The sequence below is a fragment of the Rattus norvegicus genome, chromosome 12 (assembly GCF_036323735.1).
Source record: "Rattus norvegicus strain BN/NHsdMcwi chromosome 12, GRCr8, whole genome shotgun sequence".
NCBI classification, from domain to species: domain Eukaryota; kingdom Metazoa; phylum Chordata; class Mammalia; order Rodentia; family Muridae; genus Rattus; species Rattus norvegicus.
Window position 1 is genome coordinate 12,479,761 of NC_086030.1, and position 20,972 is coordinate 12,500,732.

At 49.0% G+C, this 20,972-nt stretch overlaps 1 protein-coding gene across 1 annotated transcript in view; it reads left to right on the top strand.

Annotated features, from left to right (window-relative positions):
- Flt1 (Fms related receptor tyrosine kinase 1) overlaps nucleotides 1–20,972 on the top strand; it is a 171,701-nt gene that overhangs the window by 146,711 nt on the left and 4,018 nt on the right. The window contains exons 21-29 of the mRNA NM_019306.2: nucleotides 2,128–2,284; nucleotides 2,730–2,827; nucleotides 4,407–4,529; nucleotides 6,528–6,639; nucleotides 9,136–9,235; nucleotides 15,300–15,405; nucleotides 15,868–16,010; nucleotides 17,872–17,956; nucleotides 20,092–20,186. Coding sequence (NP_062179.2) covers nucleotides 2,128–2,284; nucleotides 2,730–2,827; nucleotides 4,407–4,529; nucleotides 6,528–6,639; nucleotides 9,136–9,235; nucleotides 15,300–15,405; nucleotides 15,868–16,010; nucleotides 17,872–17,956; nucleotides 20,092–20,186 — 1,019 coding nt within the window. The remainder of the gene's footprint in view (nucleotides 1–2,127; nucleotides 2,285–2,729; nucleotides 2,828–4,406; nucleotides 4,530–6,527; nucleotides 6,640–9,135; nucleotides 9,236–15,299; nucleotides 15,406–15,867; nucleotides 16,011–17,871; nucleotides 17,957–20,091; nucleotides 20,187–20,972) is intronic.

The window sequence follows — 20,972 nt, forward strand, 5'->3', positions numbered from 1 at the left end:
TGTGCGTCCTTTGTTTTGAAGAGCTTGCTTCCTTTTGGGGCTATATTTAATGGTGTGCCTCCCCATGGTACTTGGTGAGGCAGTGTTTTGTGGAAAACTCATGACTATCGGTCACATCTGGAACCTAAAGGAGTAAGAAAGAGAGATGAGGGAACCCAGTCCAAATCCGTCAAGACTCTTAAATATGCGTTGTGATCAACCCACTATTCTGCCTTATTCCCTAAAGTTCACTAACTTAACCTGTCCTTGATGGAGAGTTGCTGATACGCATAGGGTCAGAGGAAGGGGAGGGTAACCTGGGGACAGGTCCCTTGAGGCAGCTTCTGGGAGGTGTGAGGAAGAAGGCAGTAAGAAAATAAAATTCCAGACTCCGTTTGATCAGGGCTAGCTGCCTCGTGGAGAGAAAAAGTGGTGTTCTCTTTGACTGTTTGGCTTTTTACCTGCCCCGAGGAAAAGGTGTCTGGAGTGGGCTGCACACAATATGAATCCCCTTCACCCCTGAAATCCCAGACAGGACTTGGGAAGAGCTGAGACAGCAAGACTTCCTTCAGGGACCTGACAGGAGGGAATGTTTAGATGGGGTGTGTCCCCAGGAGAGTCTCTTTTCTGGGTGCGGGAACCTCTGTACCCTACCTATATCACAGTGTCCCTCTTAAAGTTTGCTGGGTCTTCTGCTTGCTCCCTGGTGCCCTCTAGTGGCAGGACCACTCCTACTTAGTGGCCTCCAGAAACGTCCAGGTAACCAACATGCACAGCCTGTTTAACCCTGGTGCTGAACCTCATTCCCTCCCAGCTCCTGTCCAGGTACTGCTAGCTAGCAGAAGCCAGGCTGTAGGGTATACAAGCCCCTGTGGGTATATACACGTGTGGGTGTGCATGAGCACACAGCCCTGTCACGAAAGCCACTGCAGCCCTTTCCTACGAGCCACAAACTGTAATATAGTGCCTTTTAGACAAGAAAAACAAAATCCAGGGTGGGAAAAAAGATGGCGTGATTAACAGAGGAGCCAGTAGACCACGTAGAGGAGGCAGAAAAAGAGCACCAGGATTCCCATGCCCAGGGTGGGTGGCCTTTGCTGTTCATATCAGGATGCAGTGGTGTGGCCTCCTCAGAGGGAAACCAAGAGAAAAGTACATCTCCTCTCCTCTCCCCCAGGAAATCAGAGGAATGGGTAACTTGAGCCTCTGCAGGGATTACAGAGAGAGAGAGAGAGAGAGAGAGAGAGAGAGAGAGAGAGTCCTTTCCACATCGCCTGAGTGATGAGTATCAAACTCTGTCACCTTTTTTTTTTCTTTTTTTCGGAGCTGGGGACCGAACCCAGGGCCTTGCGCTTGCTAGGCAAGCGCTCTACCACTGAGCTAAATCCCCAACCCCATTCTGTCACCTTTCAAACAACATGTCAAGTGCTATGAAAAGCAGCAGAGGCAGGCTGGGGCGCTCACCCAGGCTACATCTCAGCTTTGCCGATTATTAGCTGTGGCTCTGAACCAGCTTGTGTATGACGTAACCACTAAGAGTGCTTGCTGTGCTTGCAGAGGACTGGAGTATCATTCCCAGCACCCATATTGGATGGCTCACAACTGGCTTTGACCCCCCTCTAGGGAATCCAATGACATTGTCTAGCTTCTGTGGACACCTGGATGCATGTTCGCATATACATAAATAGAAATAAAATAAATCTATTTTAAAAAACAAAACACCAAGTCAGGTGGAGGTAGCACATACCTTTAATCTCAGCACTCAGGAGGCAGAGGCAGGGGGATCTCTGCGTTCCAGGTCATCAAGGGCTACACAGAAACTCTGTCTCAAACCACCCCCACACCTTGTAAAACAAAAGAAAACAAACAAACAAACAAAAGTTTGGCAATTGTGTCATAAAATAACATATCCTCCTGGGGAAACTGAGGAAGTCTATGCTAGCTCGCGCTAAGCGCTCGGTGTTGATCAGCTGCTAGGATCTGAGGTATTTACTAGGAGCCCAAGCAAGAGTACAAAAGAGTCTCCCGCCTGTGAAATAAATGCCTAGAACCCAGTATCCATTCAGGCCCAGCAGCATGTCCAGTCTGGACAGCAGCCGTCTCTGCAACTGGGCCCCTCTCACTGCTGGGTTTCTTGTCTGCGCTAAGGATGCAGCCTTGCATATGGAGCCCAAGAAAGAAAAGCTGGAGCCAGACCTGGAGCAGGACCAGAAACCCCGCCTAGACAGTGTCAGCAGCAGCGAGAGTTTCACCAGCTCCGGCTTCCAGGAAGATAAGAGTGTGAGCGATGTGGAAGGAGGCGAGGGTACGTGTTCATTGCTCCCTGGCCTCCAGTCTGGGGTATTTTTACAACATACTGGACATCCCACACATTTTTTTCCTTTCTTATTTATTACCCTAATAAACATCCCGGGGAAGTGGGGTAACGTCCTGGGGAGATAAGATTTGAATAAGCGATTATTTACAGCGTTGCTAATTTTGACAGGAACTGTTCACTTCTCTCTGCTCGGTCTGTCCTACCACATCACACCCACTGCACCCATCCCCCTCCCCTTCACCCCCACCCCTTTCGCCACCCCTCAACCCCACAGCCTGGAAAAAAAATCTCTTGATGTTCAGGTTGAGACTCAAATTCTCTTGCCAGTGAACTGTGGCGTCCTTGGTGTGCCTTATGCTTTGTCAATATTGTTTCAATAAACTGGGATTTGGTGCAGTCACAAAAATCTTTACAAGATCCTACTGCTCGATAGATTACAGTGAGATCTCCAAGCAGCCCCTCACCATGGAAGACCTGATCTCCTACAGTTTCCAAGTGGCCAGAGGCATGGAGTTTCTGTCCTCCAGAAAGGTCAGCTCATCTCTTTACTTTTTTCCTGTTTCCTTTAACTTTATTTTTCTAAAATGGAATGTTTCTTTTTAATACACACACACACACACACACACACACACACACACAGAGTGCACTGTCTTCAGACACACCAGAAGAGGGAATGACATCCCATGACAGATGGTTGTGAGCCACCATGTGGTTGCTGGGATTTGAACTCAGGACCTCTGGAAGAGCAGTCGGTGCTCTTAACCACTGAGCCATCTCTCCAGCCCCTTCTTTAACTTTCTTAATCAGAGCTAAAGGGGGACATTACGTTTTAAAAAAGTATTTGCTTTACATTTTAAAGTTTGCTTTTCTGTATGTTATTAAACTTAAGACACACTTGTAAGAGAGAACACACATATACCTTGCATTTTTCTTCCCCACTTTTATTTTGATTTTTAAATGATGTCTGAAAACATACAAATTGCATGTGTTAATCGATACATGTTAAGGATGTCAAGTCTCAATACAATATGCTGGGTAATGTTTAAATCGGGTTGAATATATTTTTACAACCTAATGGTAAAATATTTGAAAATGCACTCCTCTGTTTTTGTCTCTTTGTGAGGCCTGAACACACACTTCTGCTGTGAAGCCATTTTTCTAGTATTTGTTTATACTTATGTCCTTAACTGTGTAACAGACATCACCACAATAACCTTGATTGGCTCAGATATGGAGAGGTTCCAGGATGGTAAGCCCTGGGCCCCTGTGGGTAGAATTTAAGGATAGAATCTTCCTGGGTATTTTGGACTACACAAACCCAGGAGTGCTATCTTCCACGGTGCCCAGGCTTCATGAAGAAGCTGTCTTCGGTGCACCCACATGGGGCTTCTGGCCAAGCCACGGCCATCCAGGCACTTGAGAGGCTGAGGCAGGAGGATCCCTGGTTACATACCAACCTGGGTGAGTTCCAGGTCAGCACGCACTACACCTCAGGAGTCTGTCTTAAAAGCAGCAACAGCAGCAAACAAAGCAAAGCACACCACAGCACAGCTCCCAGAGATCTGCTCTAAAAGGTCGAAGGGGAAATCTCACTCACTGGCGAGATTCAGATACCAGTGTGGTTGACCAGTAAGCTCCCATAGAACAGGAGCCTGGTTGCTTTAGAAGGTGTCTTGTGGGCCACCTGGACCCCATACTTGCACGAGAAACACATCGTGTTTATGGTAACCGGGTGTGTGCTGAGAGACACTCCCTGTACCACACACGAAATGGAACTAGCATTAAGAGTAACCATGCCGATGCCAGGGCCAGTGAGCTGGCTCAGCAGGGAAAGGCACTTGCTGTCAAATTGATGGCCTTGGTTCAAGCCCAGGAACTCACATGGTTGCCCTCTATATGCATGCCATGGTATGTACATGTTTACTGTACTCATGCATGTGTGTGTGGGTGTGTGGGCACATACATAGACACACAGACACCCACACACACACAGACACACACACAGACACACACTTTTTTTTTTTTTAAAGAATAATGACTCAGAATGGATACAGGAAATTAAGCAGCTGGATTAAGGAAACGTCTTCATTGCATAATGGTTTCATTATAGTGCATTCATCGCGACCTGGCAGCACGGAACATCCTTTTATCTGAGAACAATGTTGTGAAGATTTGCGACTTTGGCCTGGCCCGGGATATTTATAAGAACCCTGATTACGTGAGGAGAGGAGATGTGAGTGACCTCGGGTACCCATTTGGTCCGTTTCTACCCTGTCGTGTTTAGACCACAGACGGGAGCCCTTGCAAACATTTACGCCTCTCAGCAGCCAACCCTTCCCCCCTCCCCAAATGCCCGTGTGGTTCTGGCAAGACCAGTAGTCCACAAGAGCCGTGTACCAGAGAATTCTCGGGACAGAATCTCCTCGCTCTGTCTCGGAGCCCTGGCTGGGTACCTGTCCTGAGAGCTTGACCACCTGAGACGCGTTAACCTAAGCAGTCAGCTGAACCCTGCAGAGACCACAGCAGTCTCTGCCCGCCACCCCTTTGGGAGTTCCGTGTCCCGCTGAAAAGAACAGCGTGGCCTCTTCCTCTCAGATAAAGGCCAGTGATTGATTCGGCAGGTGTCTGTACTTCCGGAAGGAGAGCGGGGAAGGTACACACTATCTTGAACCGAGGAAGCTGCTTACCTCCAGGGACGCCTTCCGTGGGACCAGTCTCCCTCTGGCTCACGCCGGCCTCTCTTCCCCATTTGTTTTTGGACATAATGTTATTTGTCACTCACTGGGTGACCTTTAGTGTCCTCTCTTGTCTGGCCTCTGCCAGGAAGGCTTCAGCTAATAATGTCTGGGCGCCCTTGATTGCCCTGAAGCAGGGGCTCTCGGACTGTAGGAAATCTACACCTCACCTAGAAGCCTGTCTGAGCCAAAGCTTGCAGTCCCCACCCCAAATCCCTTGGTGCAGAAGGTCCAGAGGGAGGGTGAGGAGGATGGGGAGGGTAGAGGGAGACTACTTGGAATCTGTATTCTCAACAAGTTTCTGGACCATATTATGTGGACACCCCTGGAACACACTTTCAGAAACCCCTCTTAGTTACTGTTTCTTTTCTTTTTAAATTTTATTTTATGTGAATGAATGGCTTACCTAAATGTATGTCTCTGTACCACAAGCACGCCAGTGCCCAAGGTGACCAGGAGAGGGTGTCAGATGCCTGGGACTGGAAATAACAGACGGTTGTGAGTCCCCATGGGGTGTTGGGAACTAAACCCATGTCCTGGACAAAAGCAGCCAGCTCTTTACTGCTGAGCCACCTCTCAGCCCCTTCGCTACTCTTTTTTCTAAGAGGGAAACAGCCCAGCTTGCAGTGGAGCTCTGGCCGTGTTTCACTGTGGCCCCTCTTTGCTGTCCTTGACTTGGGCATCTCTGTGTTTCACCACAGTCTTTGTCTCTCTCCTGTCCCAGACATCTTTTTTTGCTTCCCCCAACCTACCCCCGTCCAGCAGCCCAATCCCCAGCTAACTCACTGTGGTCCCTGCTGTCGGAACAGGTCTACAAGCTTGAAATCCAGCCATAGACCCCCCCTAAATGGAGATTTTTTTTTTTGGTTCTTTTTTTTTTCGGAGCTGGGGACCGAACCCAGGGCCTTGCGCTTCCTAGGTAAGCGCTCTACCACTGAGCTAAATCCCCAGCCCCCTAAATGGAGAACTTTAAAACGAAATCACCTTCCCTCATTCCAGAGATGTGGGAGATTGAATGGGGACTGAAGCCAGGACCCCGGACATACCAAGCACACATTCTACCTCTGCGTCACTTCTAGCCCCAAGTTTAAGACTTAACAGCCTGTCTTTTTACATAGGAATGTCTGCCACAATCCCTTTCCTTAGAAGAATTCATGGAATCACTATCAATTTTCCTAATTCAGACCTCCTTATCAAGCCCTTAGTGCCCCTATGTAGGCAGGGAGGGGACCGTGAGGATGCGGCTTTTTTAAGAACCATGGACAGGGACCTTCTCTTGCTCCAGAGAAGTCTGCTAGCCATGTCTGGTCTCCAGAGGCTGGGGGATGCCTCTATTACTCTCTTAGCAGTCTGCCACATGCTCCACGGTTTTCTCTGGTGTAGGGAAACTGCAGCCACTCTAGTTCTTCACAAGTGGAAAGTGGAAGGGGACCCCTGGGCCCTGGGTGTGGACATCGCTTTGGTTTCCATGCTCAAGGTCCCATGCTGTCTTCCAGACTCGACTTCCCCTAAAATGGATGGCTCCCGAATCCATCTTTGACAAGGTCTACAGCACCAAGAGTGACGTGTGGTCCTACGGAGTGTTGCTGTGGGAGATCTTTTCCTTAGGTAAGTGTGGGGGAAGGGGGTGGTTGGAGCAGCCCAGAAGCAGATGTCTTTGTCCTATGCAGAGCATGTGGTGGACACACCCCACCCTGAGGTCTGCACTCGAGCTCACTGCAAACCCACTCGGGGCTGCCTGTAGGTGACCGTGTTGGATACACAAATACCCACTACCGTAGAGAGGGCTTAAACCATTGTCGGCAGAGTCCGGTGGCAGGAAATCTGAAGACAGAACTGTCAGCCTGCCCCTTTCTCCAGTTTCTCCAACGCCGACTCTCTAGTCTTCACCCCTTCCCTCTATGCATTTGCTGCCTCAGAGTTTCTTCTCGGGACAGGCCCTGATGTGCACAGCTGTACCAGTAGAAGGCGTTGTTAGAGGCAGCTGGCTTTGATCTAATGCCTTTGGTGTAAATTTACATATACACATCTGTACACTCTCGAACACACGTGCGCACACGCGCTCGCATATCTGTACGTATGTATATGACTGAGTGTGTGTGTATATACACATATACACACTCATATGCGTATACACATACTGTTTGTGTGTGTGTTGTGCCTACATGTTCTGTCTGAGCACCACACGCACGCAGGCCAGGAGAGGGCGTCAGATCCTCTAGAACTGGATGGATGTGAGGCTGGAAATTGAACCTAGGACCTCTAAAAGAGCAGCCAGTGCTCCAGCCCACCCAGTCTGGCTTTCTAGGAAACAACCTCAAAGCCCTATTCCTACAGATGCACACAGGGATGGCGTGAGGCGCCCCAAGTGTAGAAACTAGCCAAGAACCTTTCAGGCTTTGCCAAAGTGAAAAAAAAAAAAAAAAGAAAAAGAAAAAGAAAGAAAGAAAGAAAGAAAGAAAGAAAGAAAGAAAGAAAGAAAAAAAATGTCTTCCACGGCAAATAAAATGCGTGTGGTAGGGGCTGGGGATTTAGCTCAGTGGTAGAGCGCTTACCTAGGAAGCACAAGGCCCTGGGTTCGGTCCCCAGCTCCGAAAAAAAAAGAACCAAAAAAAAAAAAAAATGCATGTGGTAACTAACACCTCTCGGTTCCTGTAACGTGTCAAAAGCATTCCCCTGCTTTCGATGACAGGCACCTGTTGCTTCCAGTCCTTGAAAGCAGCACAGTAGCTCTAATGGCCTTGCAGTGACACAGTGCCAAGCCCTGTGTCTCCCAGCTGTTTCCTATCAGCGGCCATCACTAGAAAGCTCAGGCAAACGTGTGCTCAGTGGCCTTGGCTGGAGGGCTGAGCAGAGTGTCCTACCATGCCTTACCCACCCTACCTAGCCCAGGCTACCCACAAGATAATTGGCTCGGCCCTGTTAAACAGGCTGGCAGAGACAGTAGGTACCCTCTGCTCTGCAGAATCTGGAACAGCTCCCATCCACCCTAGTCAGCCTCGCCCCTGGGTGCCTGTGTTAGTCAGGGCTTCTATTCCTGCACAAGCATCAGGACCAAGAAGCAAGTTGGGGAGGAAAGGGTTTGTTCAGCTCACACTTCCACATTGCTATTCATCACCAAAAGAAGTCAGGAACTCAAGCTGGTCAAGAAGCAGGAGCTGATGCAGAGGCCATGCAGGGATGTTACTTACTAGTTTGCTTCCCCTGGCTTGCTCAGCTTGCTCTCTTATAGAACCCAAGACCACCAGCCCAGTGTCAGCACCACCCACAAGGGGCTGGGTCCTCCCCTCTTGGTTCCTAGTTGAGAAAATGCCTTACAGCTGGGCCTCATGGAGGCATTTCCTCAACCGAGGCTCCTTTCTCTGTGGTAACTCCAGCTTGTGCCAGGTTGACACACAAAACCAGCCAGTACAGTGCCAAGGTTCATTCCCCTAGACCCCTCATAACCTCTCGTTCCCAAAGCCTCAGATTGAAGGGCCATTTTCTGGAAGGTTGGAGTGATCTATCGATACCTAATCGAAGTCCATTGGTTTGATCAGACTCAAGCCATGTGTGTCTAAGAATCAGATTTCCTTAGAGTTGTTTGCAGGGCAAAGGCAGGAATACTCTAGATTGCCTTTTTCCCTGACCAAACAAGCAAGCATGGACACAGGGACAGCCATGAATCAGCCAAGGACGTGCCCTCAGGAAGGGCCTGCCAAGCAGCTCCCTGCCCCAGGGTTTACTTCAGTCACTGGAAATTTACAGGAAAATGTCACCCGTATATTTATTTTTGGGTTTTTGAGATAGGCTCACTAGATAACCCACATTTGCCTCAAACTAACAATTCCCCTGCCTCAGCTTCCCTCCCAAGAACTGGGATTACAGTCGTGTATTATATTGCCTTTTTCAGCTAAAACATCACTTTGAAGATGAGAGGGAAACTCTGAATTGCTCCTCATGGTCTTTTGGGTGGGTTTCCCTGTCTTTGAACTCACAAAAGATCCATCTGCTTCTGCCTTCCCAAGTGTTAGAATTGAAAATGTGCACCATCATGCACCCACCCCATGATCTTTTGTACTAGAAACCTTAACACAGACCTGTCTTTCCACACCATCCCTGTAGGGGGTTCTCCATACCCAGGAGTGCAAATGGATGAAGACTTCTGTAGCCGGCTGAAGGAAGGCATGCGCATGAGAACACCAGAGTATGCCACACCTGAAATGTAAGCTCACACCTCTGCAACCCCCTCCCCAACCCCCAACTGAGTGCTCATCGGGGACCCTGGGCCGTGGTAAGGGGAACAGGGCGCCTGGGGCGGGGAGCAAGTAACGGCCCAGGTTTATTTTCAGTGACACTCTTCAGGGATGCAGGCTCAGCCCCTACTGGGCTCTACTGTGCTGGGAGTCACTTCCTGAGCGGAGATGTGCTCTGGGCGTATCCCTATTTCCTCTCTAACCCACCGATAGGGCCTTTCAAGGACCTTAGCTAAGAACTGAAGTCAGAAAGCCAGACAGAATGAACAGCACCTAGGAACTGAAGGCAAGACCTCATTCACTAAGCAGAGCCCGGTGAGCCAAGCCACCTCTAGTCAAGACCAGAGAGGCCTCAGTGGCACGGTTCTCCATCTGTAGAATCATGGGAGCTTGGTTTGGATTCCACAGGGCTGGGGATGTAGCTCAGTTACCCTAAAAGTGCTTACCCAGCATGCACAAAGTCCTGGGTCTATCCCCAACAGTGCATATATTGTGCTAGTAGTCACAGTACTCCAGGAGTGGAAGTAGAATGATCCAGAATTCAAGGTCATTTCCACTTATATATAAAGATCAAGACTGATCTGAGATACCTTGGAACCTGTTTCCAAAAGCGTATTTATAAATAGATGATAGATAGATAGATAGATATAGATAGATAGATAGATAGATACATACATACATACATACATACATACATATAGATACATAGAGGATAGAGATAGAAGGATAGGATAGAGATGTCAGAAAGATAGGTAAATGATAGATGATAGTCAGTCAGACAGATAGACAGACAGACAGATGTGGGGTAGCTGGGAAGCCGTGAGAGCCCTTGACTTGTGGAGGTGCCTTTAGGAATGAGAAAGGAGACAGACTCCAGAGGCTTCTCCATTGTCAGCAGGGCAAGCCTGACACTTGTGGGTACCATTTCCTGTAACCCTGCCCTGCCCTGCCGTTTTAGCACTCTGAGGCCTCAACAGGAATGTGATGACCCTTGCAGTTTGGGTGAGCTGCTGACAAGGACTTGGGCCTCCCTGAGGTGGCGCCACCTTTCCTGAACTGGCAGGCGGCCTCCCCTCCCCACCCACACACAATGAGATCCTGCTGAGCCCTGGGCTGGCCCTTGGGGAGAAGTGAAGGACAGAGGAGGAAGTGTGGGTTTGGCCAAAGGGCAAGGTCACTGTCTCTTTCCTTCAGTTACCTCAGGACCAAGCTAGGTCAGTGCCAAGACAGGGAAGTGGATGAGAGAGACAGGGACTCAGACCTGAAGGCGGGGAAGACACAGGGGACTCTCTAGTGTTGCCCGATGTACCTCCTGGAACTGCAATGGCTAGACTGACCCAAGAACCTCTGGGCTCCCGAAAGGGCGGCTTTAGACTTGGTGGGACCCTTAACCCCTGCAAGGGGAGCTGAAGTCTGGTCACTCTGTGCCGGATGCTTTCCCTGATACCTAGTCAGTCTCACATAGACTTCCCATGATCTTGAGGAATAGATAGGGCAGATATGATAATCTGACTTTGGAAAATATCAAACTATGAGAAGGACAGCAACACGCCTTTTGCCAGCTATAAAGAGCCGAGAAGACAGAAGCCATGTTCCCCAGAAGGGCGCTCTCTGTACGCCAGTGGGCGTGTGGGACTGATACATCCTGCTTTTCACATAATCTAAAAATCATGAGGAAGTCCAGTTGCCAATGGCGATACTGACTGCAGTTACTATAAAATGATACTGGCTAACTTAATAATATCGGTAGTGCTTACTGTTGAACAAGTTTAATCGATCTACTGCTCACAATAACCCCATGAAGTGCGCACCATCATCAGCTGGTTCTCCAGATGACAAACCCAGGCACGTGACGTCTCATGAGATCCACCCGAGGCTCCATGGCCAGCCAGTTAGCAATTCGAGTTTCCAGTCCACACCATCCTCCGGCACTCAGGGCCCATTACAGTACCCATAATCCTCAGAAGGATTCTAGAAACAGGAAGTCACTCAACTTTGGACTGAAGAATTCTTCAAAGCCAGGTGTGGAGGCATGTGTTGTAATCCCAACCCTGGCCAGCCTGAGGCAAAATGGTGACAAGGTCAAGGCCTGGCTGGGCTACATAGTGAGACCTCGTCACAAACAAACCCAAGATAAGCAAGGCCCTGGACTTATCAAACCTTTGTGTTATTCCACAAACCTCTTCCAGGTAGCTCTTAGGCCCCAAAGGGACTATAGAGGGTATGGTTGGGAATTTAAAAGATAAGATACGGTTTTGTAAAATATTTCCTCAAAAGGAAGATACAGGCCAACAGCCATGTTCTCAGGCAGCCACGTTCTGTCAGCCATATTCTCAGGTAACCATGTTCTCGGTCAGCCATGTTCTCAGGCAGCCATGTTCTCAGGTAGCCATGTTCTCAGGCAGCCATGTTCTGTCGGCCATGTTTGCAGGCATGTGAGAGTTGAGAGGATGAAGTCACCTCCTTGTTCCAGTCATAAGAAAGTGATTTGCTAACTCAGTGCAGCTCTACTGGACATCCAAGACCTAAGCTTGAGCAACGGTGATGCATGCCTGGGAAAATCAGGCTAATAGCCTGTAGACTCTTCCCACAAGCCCCTCGGCTGGTCTTGGATGCAGCTGAGTCCCCACCCCACCCCAGCTTTATTTAGTGATAAAACATTAACACTTCATCCAGTGAGTTGCCTCCAGCCCAGTGCATCACCCCACACAGGTGTCTGCCTCGACTTGCAAGTCGGAGTGTAGAATGAGAAAAGAATAAGCCAGGAACACGCCCAGAATCCAGGAGGTGATTACAGGTCTCCCTGCTGCTTTTACCCAGAGAAACTAGGAAGGGGAAGGCCCAGTTGTCACACCTCCCAGAAGGTGGCTCTCCCATCGGTACAGTGAGATGGCAACGACCACGGTAGCAGAGATGAGGCCTCTGTGGAATGAAATACACTCCCTACCCAGTGGCTCGGGTCCCTCTGCGTTTCCTCATCCCACCTTTCCTCATTTGTGTTACCAACTATAGAATAACTACGTCCATATCAGTCCATGGAAGCCGTAGACCGTGACGCTTGAGTGTGGTCAGGAAGAATCCAGGCTTGAGGTGTTTTGCTTGTTTGTTTGTTTGTTTGTGTTTTTAGTGGACTCTCCGTCTCTGTGGCATCATAAGTAGAACTCAGTCAATTAGTAACATGTATAAACTTACTTCAAACGGAGACCCACGTAGGAGCTTCTGAGGTAGTATGGCTTTCGCTATTTCTGGCCTTTGGCTGGCAGCGTGTTTGCCCAGGTGGCCTGAGAAGTGCCTTTGAGCCACCACTCTAAGGGACCATATGTTGGAGAGTCTCCTAGATAGAGGACAGGAATTGTAACCCAGACTCAGAGACGCAGTGCTGTCGCTGCAACCCCCATGACTTCGGTTTCTGCAAGTTGAGACCCAGTACAGAGGTACCCAGCATTCAGCCCAGGCACTGACCTCCCAAAGCCTCCCTACCTGCCTCTGGTGCTTGGGACCAGTGCACTTTCACCCCCAACCCCTACCTCCCACTCCCTTACCCCACCCCCATCACGCTCCCACCTCCCCCAACCCCACCCCTCCCCCTCCCCTACCCCCATCTCATCTCACTCCCCCACCCACATCTCCCCTCCTGCCCCACACATCTGCCTACTCACTCTGCCATTCCCCCTCACCACCCACACCCCAAGCACACCAAGGTCACGTGAAATGAAGTACACAGGAATACACAGGAGTACACAGGAGTGGAAGGACCGGGAGAGTCATCTTCTGAGCAGTGCGTTAGCCCTCAGGCAGGAGCAGCCCAGAAGCAAACACCCGAAGCATAGATCCTCAGGCCTCAGTGTGATCTTTCTCAGCTCTTTTCCCTTTATGGCAAACTTAGGTTGGGTGCGGAGACTCGAGCCTATAATCCTAGCACTTGGGTAGCCAAGGCAGGAAGATTACTACAAGTTCAAAACCAGCCTGGTCTACATTGTAAAACATCACCTCAAACAACAAGGAGGGAAAAGACACCAGTTCTAGGACCTCTCCTACCCCAGAAGGGGCTATTTGCTAACTTTAATCAACAATGAAATGGTTGATTGATTGATCAATTAAAACAAGTTTAGGACCTCTGCTAGCCGGGAACCTGTGTCAGAAAATAGAACCTGAATTCTTCCGACCGCTCTCTTTGAAAGTGTTTAAAGCCAGATGGATCTTCCATTATCCCAGGGACCCAGAACTAACTGTGTGTGCCCTTGGCTTAAACGGCCTTGGGATGAGTTGCCGTGCCTCTCAGACCTGCTACTTCAGAACACCCTTTGCTGCAAAGGCATCTGCTAATGTTGAAAATCCTCATACCTGACTGCTAGTGACATCATCACTCCCAGTAGAGAGGGAGGGGGACAGGTGTCAAGATGGCCTTTCAGAGGCCATTGCGAGAATGGCCAGATTTCTTTCGAGTGGTGGACTGATTCCAAGTTCTGGGGTGTGTGTAACACGAAATTGAGTGCCCCTTTCTCTTCGCTGTTGTCTGGAGGCTCAGAGCTGGCTTGTCTTATTTGTTGGTTTGTTTTCAGGACAGGGTTTCTCTGTATAGCCTTGGCTATCCTGGAACTCACTCTGTAGACCAGGCTGGCCTCGAACTCAGAGCTCCACCTACCGAGTGCTGGGATTTAATGTTTGCACTACCACCGCTGGCCAGGGCCAGTTTAGATAGCGAAGACCTTGGGATACTGGTGTAAATCCTGCAGGGGACTTTTACCCACACTTTGGCCTCTTTTCTGGTCAATTGCCCAGTTGTCTCCTGCCATTGTCTTCTCTCCCTTAGACACCCCTGTGTTCTTAACTGCTTTGTCAGGCCTTGCACGTCATAATACAAGACACCGAAGAAACACTGGGGACTGTCAGGGGCAGCCTGTGGCACTTATGTGGCAGCCAGATGGGTAGAATGATACCCAGGGTCCCTTCAGCTTTTCCCAGCGCTGCCCTCTCCTCCCAACACTACAAGTAACACTGGCACCATGACTGAAGACTCAGAGCGAGTAGAGTGTGTCAGTATGTGTGTGCATGTGTGTGTGTGTCTGTGTGTGTGTGTGTCTGTGTGTGTGTGTGTCTGTGTGTGTGTGTGTCTGTGTGTGTGTGTGTCTGTGTGTGTGTGTGTGTCTGTGTGTGATATGTCTGTGCACTGGGTACAGACACAGGGTAACTGTGACCTAGTTCCAAGGTCCCGGTCCATTCATATCTGGATCTGATGTAGTCAGTGTCTGCTCTGGTCTAAAGGCTCATCAGGAGAAAGAGAGAGGGAAAGGGGGGTGGGGAGGAGAGAGGAGAGAGAATAGGTAAAAGGCAAGGGGCTACTTTGTAATAATGGGGGCTTTGAGATTCTGGGCCAGCACTGAGAAGCCGCGCACCAGAGCCTCGCACACAGACGGAGGAGCGAAGGGAGACTGCTGTGCGTCGACCTGACTTGGAAATGATGTTACGTGGTGGACCTAGTGTCTTTACCGCTGGGTTCCACTGCAGAAGCTTCTCGGGGGAGTATAAGATCCCTTCCAAGACTCTCAGGACCATCCCCAGGAAGTCTGTGGACCTTCCCAAAGAAGGGCAAGGACTTCCCCCGAAGGAAGTGAGGGTCTCTCTATAAGGAAGATGCCACATGCTTACAAAGAAGCCAGGAGGAACCAACCTCCATCACAACTCAAGACTGGTTTTAGCTTCGGGAACACCGTCCTCCTCCTGAGAGAGGAGGGTGCTCCACTTCACACCCAATCCTAAGTCCCCCTCTCTGATCTATAAGACTCAGTCTAGGTACCTAACGAACATGGGTCAGGGGTTCAGGAAGGTTAGTCTGTCATAGTATGTGCCCCTGCTAGCGGGACCTGACCCCCACAGACTGTTAAGTGGCAGTGCTAAAATATAAAGCCACATCACATGTTATAAAAAAAAATGTCTGGGATGAGAGGCAACAACCCTCCCATAAAAATGTGCAGGGCAGCCCATATAGATCCTGCCGTCCTCCAGCTTTCCCTGTGTGCTCTTCATCAACAGCTACCAAATCATGCTGGATTGCTGGCACAAAGACCCCAAAGAAAGGCCCCGGTTTGCTGAACTTGTGGAGAAGCTCGGTGACCTGCTTCAAGCCAATGTCCAACAGGTAAAGCAAAGTCTATGTGGATCAGAAGGCTGAGTGTGTTCCAGATTGGGAAAAAGAGGGATGAAATAGTGGTGTGTGTGTGTGTGTGTGTGTGTGTGTGTGTGTGTGAAAGAGAGAGAGAGAGAGAGAGGTTTATGTGTGTGAGACAGATGTGTTTGTGTGTGTGAGAGAGAAAAACTGTATGAGAGAGAAACTGTATTTGTGTGTGAGAGAGAAACTGTGTGTGTGTGTGTGTGTTGTGTGAGTGAGTGAGAGAGAGAGAGAGAGAGAGAGAGAGAGACTTGTGTATGTATGTGTGAGAAACTGTGTGAGAAAAACTGTGTGATGAGAGGGATGTGAGTGTGTGTGTGTGAGAGAGAGAGAGAAAGAAGTAGGTGTGTGTGTGTGTGTGTGTGTGTGTGTGCGCGCGCGCGCTCATATACGAGTCCTTCCGACTTCTGAGGTTTACCTTTGGTATTTCAGGATGGTAAAGACTACATCCCCCTCAACGCCATACTGACTAGAAACAGTGGCTTCACATACTCAGTCCCCACCTTCTCAGAGGACTTTTTCAAGGATGGTTTCACGGATCCAAAGTTTCATTCTGGAAGCTCTGATGATGTGAGGTGAGTTTCTGTTCCTAGTTTTATTACAGAAAGAAGAGGGGACAAGGGAGGAAGGGAGTAGAGGAAGAAAAGGAAGAATTAGAGAAAAGAGAGAAGTGGGCATCTATTCTGCCCCCTGAATCAGCTGTTGTTAGCACTCTGCCATGTTTTATCTATATGTTCTGTAAGTTGGAGGGCTACAGATTTTCCTTTTTTCCTAAGCATAGAAAGGAATGAAGAATAAGATATTGTGTTTTCCCAAGTTACCTTTACTCTAGAACTGTAGCCTGATTTTCATGCCATCAACTGTGATTAAACCTATGTGAATCTATAAAATAAATCTAACCAAGAGTGTAGCACAGGACGGCAATCCCAGAAATCAGGAGGCTGAGGCAGGAAGATACAAGTTTAAAGCCAGCCTGGGTTACATAGTGAAACTGTGTCTCAGAAAAACAACAGCCAAGAAGAGGAGTCACATAAAGCTAAACAAAACCAGCCCCTTTCTGTTTTTTATTTTTCCATCTTGCATTACTATAGGGGAAATTGAACAGAATATGAAAGAACCAGTGGTCATGGGGGGTGCGCTGGCCAGCGCGAGTAGTTACTAGTTGGGTATAGAAGCTCATGCTACTCTCTGGCGCTGTGCTAGCATTTTGTACATATTGACAACTCGCCTGTACATCGATGTCTAAAACATCCTGCAAAGCACATATTATCTCTGACAAATGAGGACTTGTCAACTGCTGAGACAACAACTTAGCAAAATGTGTGACTATCAAATATCAGAATTGAGTTTGCAGCCCAGGGAGTCTAACCCTCTCTGACCCTCTCTGCCCAGGTTCCTAATGTAGTCTGGGTCCTTTTAGGACAGTTAGGCTGTCCTGGGAGCCTTCTAGTATCATTACCTGCAGAGGCCATAGCTCTCAGGCTTCACCTTGCTTCTGCTACTAAGGGAAGGGACAGCAGTTGGAAAACATGGGCAGCCATCTGTAACAGGTTTGGAAGCGGACAACCTGGAGCTGTGAAGGTGGTGGGTTGATGTCAACTGCTCGTATCTGACACAGTCCAAGTGGCTGAAGCCTCCAGACCAGTCGTCCAGTTTTAAATGAGAAAGCCTGGCTAGGGTAGTAATGGGGTGGACGGTGGGAGCAGAGAATCAGTAGGAATCTAGCCAATAGGTAGGACATTTGGACAGCGGTTTAACTGATGAGCAGGTTTGCCTGTGCACAGCCATCCCATGGGCTATCCCATCAGGTCTTTCCAGTAGCTGTCAATGAAAATTGGGAGGTGGTCATTGAGAAACCTCTCAAACTCTTCCCTCCCAGTCGGAGTTTCAGCCCAGAATATGCCAGGTGGAGCCTCCCCTCAGTTGTACACTTCTGTCAGCTGTGAAGTCTCAACAGGACATTTTGTCATCCATGTCCTTTTAGGAAGTTGACAGCAGTAAGTGATAAGATGAAGTCATGAAGGGGTATCTGCCCCTTATTTGTACCATTAAGACCCTTGGGCCAGGGGCTGGGGATTTAGCTCAGTGGTAGAGCGCTTACCTAGGAAGCGCAAAGCCCTGGGTTCGGTCCCCAGCTCAAAAAAAAAAAAAAAAAAAAAAGACCCTTGGGCCAGATGAGGTCTCACAGCTCCTCTATGACTAGCATGATTTGATTCCATTGGAGTGGGCCCTTCCTGAAGACTACATGTAAAGTTGAATTGACTACGTGGAGGAAGTGACGTTACCCTGAGGGTCCCTAGAGCATATGAAGGAGTGAGTCTGAGCCGGTTGGTATTTTGGTTGCTAGGTGGGATCCACTCAAGTTCCAGAATGTGCTGATTCATCGAAGGAGTGTGCCTTTTCCTACCTTGATTATTCTTTCTACTTCTTCATTAGATACGTAAACGCTTTCAAATTCATGAGCCTGGAAAGAATCAAAACCTTTGAGGAGCTTTCACCAAATGCCACCTCCATGTTTGAAGTAAGTCATGACAATAACGACGCAGTACTTCCTGTCAGAAATCTCTCCCTGTCTAACACCTACCCCAAGGCAGTGCCTGGCCAGTGAGGGCCAGTGATCTGAAGAGGCCAAGGTTACAGTAGGGGGGAAGAATAGACGCCAGACTTCACTGTGCAGAGCTGATGTGAAAGAGAATGCCACAGTTTGAAGATCTCCTGGAGTTCATTCTAAAGCCATTCCATTCCACCAGCTCTCTAGAGGGGAAGAGGTGTGGCACAATGTGTGTTGCCTAGAATTCTTGTAGGCTAACAATGATGCACCCTTCTTTCTTTAAGAATATAAGATGTGTGAGTGACTGGGCCTTGAGATACAACAGAGGCCTTGTGCAGAAGTCTGAAAGAAGTCCACGTAGGCCCTAGGCCCCTTTAGCAGAAGGCTCTGCAGCTGAGCAGCCATGTTCCCCCACAGTCACACTGGGCAAAGCACACCAGAGTAACCTGGCCAACCAGCAGCTTCTGTCAGCAAGTCTATGGAAAGGCCCTTGAATGGAATTGAGTGGGCTCCTGAGACAAACACAGTGTCGTAATTCAAGAGGAGAAACCTTGAGGCTGGGAGCTGGAGAGATGGCACAGTCGTTAAGAGCACTGGTTGCTCTTCCAGACGATCCTAGTTTGGTTCCCAAAACCAATATGGTTGCTCACAGCCATCTGTAACTCTAGTTCCAGGGGACCTGAAGCCCTGACCTTGGGTACCTGGCATGCATGAAGTGCACATGCATGCAGGGGGAAAAAAAACCCCATATGTATAAGACCTGAACCTCATCAGACTCACAAAGGGTCATGGTGACTTCAAAATATAAAGGCATTTCATTGTAAGCAGTAGGATGCCGGGATAACGTAGTTAGAAATTTTGTGCGGTGGCTCAGTAGTTCAAGTCCCCGGAAATCTTGAGCCAACCTCAAAATTTCTCAAGTTTAGGCTAGCCCTAAAATGTGGCAAACGGTGACAGCACTTTCACTGCCCTGGTGTACAAACAACCCAGTAAGAGCCTCAGCGGGAGGCAGAAACAAAGTGGGACTCCACTTCCTGTTAACAGGATACAACACACCATAGTGACAGTAATGAAAAGCGAGTAGAGAACTCGATGATGACGGTGACTGAACCACACAGTTCCTGGAAACTGTGTCACATAGGGCATACGCCATATGCAAATATGCACACATGGCAAATGCCAGACTCTCTCCGAAAGAAAATTATTCCGCCACATCTATGATTTCCTTGAAATTTTACGTACAACATCAGAGTCCTAGCCAGGTACCAAAGTTAGTTTTAACATGATAATTTGCATACAGGATAATTTGCATATATAATTTGACATATGATAGTGAGTTTTACATGGAAAATACTAAGCAGTTACATACGATTTTCCATCCCAGGTATGTGTGTGTGTCTATGTGCATGCTGTGTGGACCTGCGTGCCTGCCCCGAAATGTATGTGTGGAGCCCATTGACCAAGGTTGGGTGTCTTTCTCAGTTGTTCATCTGACTGGGGTTTTGGTTAATTGATTGGTTTTTTTTTTTTTTTTTTTTTTTTTGGTTCTTTTTTTTCGGAGCTGGGGACCGAACCCAGGGCCTTGTGCTTCCTAGGTAAGCGCTCTACCACTGAGCTAAATCCCCAGCCCCTAATTGATTGGTTTTTAAAGACGGGATCTTTCAGGGAATCAGGAGGTCACAGTTGGGCTAGACAGGCTGGCCAACAAGCTCCAGGAGCTACCTGTCTCCATCATCACCTCCCACCCCAAGGCCTGTGGTGACAGACATGGGTCACAATGCCTGACTTTGATGAGGACTTTGAGGTTCTCATGTGTGATTGGCAAGCACTTATTCCACCGAACCATCTCCTCAGACGCCATGATTTCCTTTTAATTTTCTTCACCTTCTAGAAGGGTCTCAAAGTTGCCCATAACAGGCACTGTTTTTCTGATGAGCTCAAAGATGCCAGGGCAAACAAAATGCTCAGTGCTGGTGGGCAGAGGCTGTGTTTGCTGAGGACAGCACTGGGCCACACCTCAGAGGTGCCTCCAATGTCTTCAGAGTCACCGAGGAGCCTGCCGGGCCAGGCAAGTGGGTCACCTCCCCCTTTCCTCCCTCCCACAGGACTATCATCTGGATACCAGCAGTCTGCTGACCTCCCCCTTGCTGAAGCGATTCACCTGGACTGAGACCAAGCCCAAGGCCTCAATGAAAATAGAGTAAGAAAGGGGGTGTGAGAGGGGGAGGGGAAGGGTGGGAGTTGGGGTGGAGGATGCCAGGAAAGAGGGCTTGTGAGTGAGATGTTTAAGGCTACTTGGCCTCCTGGTGTTTGGGCATGGTAGAAAAGCAACCACCCCCCCAGAGGGACAAGAAAGGGGTCATAAAATTAAGACATATGAACCCCAGGTTCTGTGACAAGGAAGACTGGGGCTTCTTATAACAGGCAGGCTGAGCCTGAGAAATATGGGACCTTGGTGGAAAGGAGCCAGATGTGTCCAGCTGTGGAGGAAGGGTTGGGACGTGTTCACAGACTCACGAGACAACACTTCCCATTTCTGGTCCCTGGGCTAGCAGGGTCTACACAAGGAAGCACAGTCCTGTTTGTAACCTTGAGAATTCAAACTTCTACAATAAGGGTTTTCTGCATCCTGCTGAACCCATTACCCGCATCTCACTTGTAGATGTTCCCACAATCCCCTGGGGCTTGATCCATTGGGCAGTTCTTCCTTCCATTCTGGGTCATTTCGGAATCACCAGGCCCGGGCTGTAGAGTGGACTGGTAGAGATGACCTCAGTGGTTCTCTATGCTGAAGGCTACCCAAGCCTGGCCACTTACCTTCCTACCCACCTACCTTTCCTGGCTCGAATGCCTGGCTCTCAGCTGTGGCAAAGAGCAGCACTGACTGCTCTTGCCGAGGACCCCATTTGACTCCCAGCACCCACGTGGTGGCCAGCAGCCAACTGTTAGCTCTAGTTCCAGGGCATCTGACACCCTCTTCTGGAGT